Source organism: Lactuca virosa, chromosome 7 (genome assembly GCF_052849685.1).
Source record: "Lactuca virosa cultivar CGN04683 chromosome 7, Lactuca_virosa_CGN04683_v6, whole genome shotgun sequence".
Classification (NCBI taxonomy): domain Eukaryota; kingdom Viridiplantae; phylum Streptophyta; class Magnoliopsida; order Asterales; family Asteraceae; genus Lactuca; species Lactuca virosa.
The window spans coordinates 205,894,589-205,898,141 of record NC_136432.1 but is presented as its reverse complement, the minus strand read 5'-3'; the positions used below and the strand labels follow the sequence as shown (position 1 = coordinate 205,898,141).

General features: G+C 39.6%; 1 protein-coding gene across 1 annotated transcript; it reads right to left on the bottom strand.

Annotated features, from left to right (window-relative positions):
- Positions 1 to 564: 564 nt before the first annotated feature.
- Positions 565 to 1,392, bottom strand: LOC145127485 (uncharacterized). Its single transcript, XM_079062674.1, has one exon. The coding sequence runs from the start codon at positions 1,390 to 1,392 to the stop codon at positions 565 to 567; it is 828 nt and encodes a 275-aa protein (XP_078918800.1).
- Positions 1,393 to 3,553: the final 2,161 nt, after the last annotated feature.

Sequence of the window (3,553 nt, the reverse complement as noted above, 5' to 3'; positions counted from 1 at the left end):
TTGTTCTCGACCACCGTGATTCCCGTCTTCTTCGGTACCACTTGGACCAGACTCACCCACTTGCTATCCGAGATTGGATAGATCATCCCCACATCAAGAAGCTTCAATATCTCTTTCTTCACAACTTCCATCATAGGCGGGTTCAATCTTCTTTGTGCGTCCCAACATGGCTTGCATTCATCCTCCATCAAGATCTTGTGCATACAAGTAGAGGGGCTCAATCCCTTGATATCCGCAATCGTCCAATCCATTGCTTCTTTATGTTCCTTCAACACCTTGAGAAGTTGCTCTTCTTCACATTCGGTTAGGTGAGTTGAAATGATGACCGGAAGAGTCTTGTTTGTTTCCCAAGTATGCATACTTCAAGTGTTGGGGTAGGACTTTCAGTTCTAGTTCCGGTGGTTGAACAAGGGAGGGTGGCAATTTTGTATGGGTTTGAGGTAACTCAATTTGCTTCACACTGAATTGAGTGGTTTACTTGATCTCTAAATTGTTTACCAATCTTTCAACTTCCGGGTCTAACGAGTAGTGTTTCAACTTCTTGGCTAATTTTTCACAATCAAATCATTTGCTCAAAATCATCTCCAACATGTCACCATTAGACAATTCAAACAATTCTGAGGTCAATGGCTCAACAACATCAACAAAACACAAAGATGAAACATCACTAGGATATCTCATAGCATCGTAAATATTGAAACTTTTTGTGTCCCCATCAAACCCCATCGTTAAGCTTCCCGCATACACATCAGTATTCATTCTATCCGTCTTTAAAAATGGCACCCCAAGTAAAATTATACCCGACTTGGAGGACACTTGTTCTTCTAAATCAATCACATAGAAATCCGCCGGGAAGACCAATTGGTTCACTTGCACCAAAACATCTTCCAAAACGCCTCTAGGAAAGACACTTGATTTATCCGCAAGAGAGATTATGACTCCGGTTTCACTTAAAGGTCCGACATTCAATGATTCATAGACCGAATAAGGCATGACATTGATAGAAGCACCAAGATCAAGCATAGCGCTACTAAAAGTGACATCCCCATTCTTGCAAGGAACCATCAACATTCCGGGATCTTTGCATTTGGGTGGAAGTTTTCTTTGTAAAACCACAGATGCATTTTCATTCATTGAGATTTTCTCGTTTCCCTTCAACTTCCTCTTGTTGGTACAAAGCTCCTTCAAAAACTTTGCATATCTAGGGATTTGCTTGATTGCATCAACTAGAGGGATGTTTACTTCCACCTTTCGAAAGGTGTCCAAAATCTCTTTCTCCTCCATGTTCTTCTTTGAAGTTGCAAGTCGGGAGGGGAATGGCGGTTGAGTGGTTATTGGAGTCACTAGAGGGTTAATCTTCTTTAAGGATTTGACAATGTCTTCAAGAGACATTCCGGAGCTACTTGGTTGAGATTGAGGAGGTTGTTGGTGATGATGTGGAGGATGCGGTTTGAGTTGATAGTGTGGTTGTGGGTGTTGGTAATGAGGTTGGTGTGGTGGGTAGGAAGGTCTAACCAATGCATTTTGAGGCAATGGTCTTGGGTTGTAGCTCATGTTGGGATTTGGCTTCCAACTTGAATTGTATGCATTTTGGTAATCGGATGGTTTGTTGTGGTAATTTTGGAACTCTCCCGTGGCATTCACATGTTCCGCATATTCTTGGAGAATGGGACACATGTCCGTAGGATGTCCTATTGTTGCACATATTCCACAAACCATCACTTGTGGAGTTTGTCCCATGGATAGCTTTTGAACAACAGAGGTTAAGTCTTTGATTTGAGACTCGAGGTTTGATGTTCCCACCTCATTAACTTTTTGTTGAGTTCCTCTCTTCATATCTTGGCGCGGGCCAAAATGTTGTGAGTTTGCGGATATGGTGTTGAAGAGTTGTCTTGTTTGTTGTGGAGTTTTGCTAAAGACATCTCCACCACTTGAGGCATCAACTAATCTTCTCTCCATTGGCAACAATCCCTAATAGAAGTGTTGAATGAGGAGTTGTTCCGGAATTTGATGTTGTGGACAACTATAGCACAAGTTGTTGAACCTCTCCCAATAATCCTGAAAAGTCTCATTTTGAACTTGGCGGATTCCACAAATCTCATTTCTAAGACTTGAGACTCTTGAAGCGGGATAGAACATATCAAGAAAAGCTCTTGCCATGTCGGTCCATGAGTTGATTGATCCCGGGGGAAGATAGAATAACCAATCCTTTGCCCTATCTGCCAATGAAAAGGGGAATGCCCTTAGCTTGACTTGGTCATCGGTTGACCCTTGTGGCTTCATACTAGTGCAAATAATGTGGAACGTCTTCAAGTGCTTATGAGGGTCATCATTCTCTAATCCATGAAAAGTTGGAAGGTGATGGACTAAACTTGACTTCAATTCCGAACCTCCTTCCAAAACGGGATAATTGATACCGGTTGGAGTTTGTGTAACATCGGTTTCCATCATTTGCCTCAAAGTTCTTTCGGGAGCTTCTCCTCCGTCCGCCATTGCAATTGGTTCAATAATGGGTGGATTTTATTGTAGGGGTGGTGTTTCGGGAATTTCTTGGCGTAGGTCGGGACTAAAATTGGGTTCCGTGTCACTTGATGAAACGGGTTCAACCTCCGGGTCCCCGTGAGGATTAGAAGTTTGACCACGTTCTATTCTCTTTTCCTTCGCCAAACGCCTTGCTTCTTTTTCAATTTCAGGATTATAAATCAAAGCACCTGTACATTGATATCTGGGCATAGAGAAGCAAATTGAATAAAAATAAACCAATCCCCGGCAACGGCGCCAAAATTTGGTGGTTGTCGAGGCCAATAAAATAAATACCCTAAATATTACACACTAAAATAGTCTATAGTGGTAAAGGGATCGTATCCACGGAGATTGGTTCAATTTTATAACTCTATGAAAATCTTGTTCAAGTACTTGTAAAACAAAAGTAAAAGTAAACAAGGGGGGTTTAATTCTTTTTGATTGTTTAACAGAATTAAAACTAGCTAGAATGTAAATATGACAAGTAAACAAGTAAAATATTTGATTAAATTCAATGAAGTGAAATTGGTTGATTTTGGGATACACCACATGGATAACATAGTTGAGTTATCATTAGACTAAATGGAGTAAATCTTGTGAATTAGTTTAACTTAGCTATAGCAATTCATAAGCACAAATTACCTCAACTCTTCATTGTTATTAAAATGGCTAGAGGAGCTCTAACACATTTCCTTAATTAAAGTCACAAAATCAATGAAGCATGTAATATTGTGAAAATCAATTAGCTTTAAGTTCTAAGAGTTACCAAGTCCAAAAGATAATCAAATGCTTACATTATCATTATGGAGGAAACATTCCCATGGTCTAAATGAAATGAAAACAAACATATAAACCATTTGTTGCTTACAAATTTGAGGGTCCATTACTTAACCAAGAAATTAGTCAACAAAAATAAGCATTCATTCATCAAAGCTCATGATCAAAGATAAATAAACACAAGGAGATGTTTGACTAGAAAACATTTCTAGAAACTTCAAACACAAGATAATAATAAGTCTTCAAAGCAACT

Excerpts from the sequence above, each read along its gene's own strand:
- LOC145127485 (XM_079062674.1), bottom strand. The coding sequence starts at position 1,392 with ATGTCTCTTGAAGACATTGTCAAATCCTTAAAGAAGATTAACCCTCTA.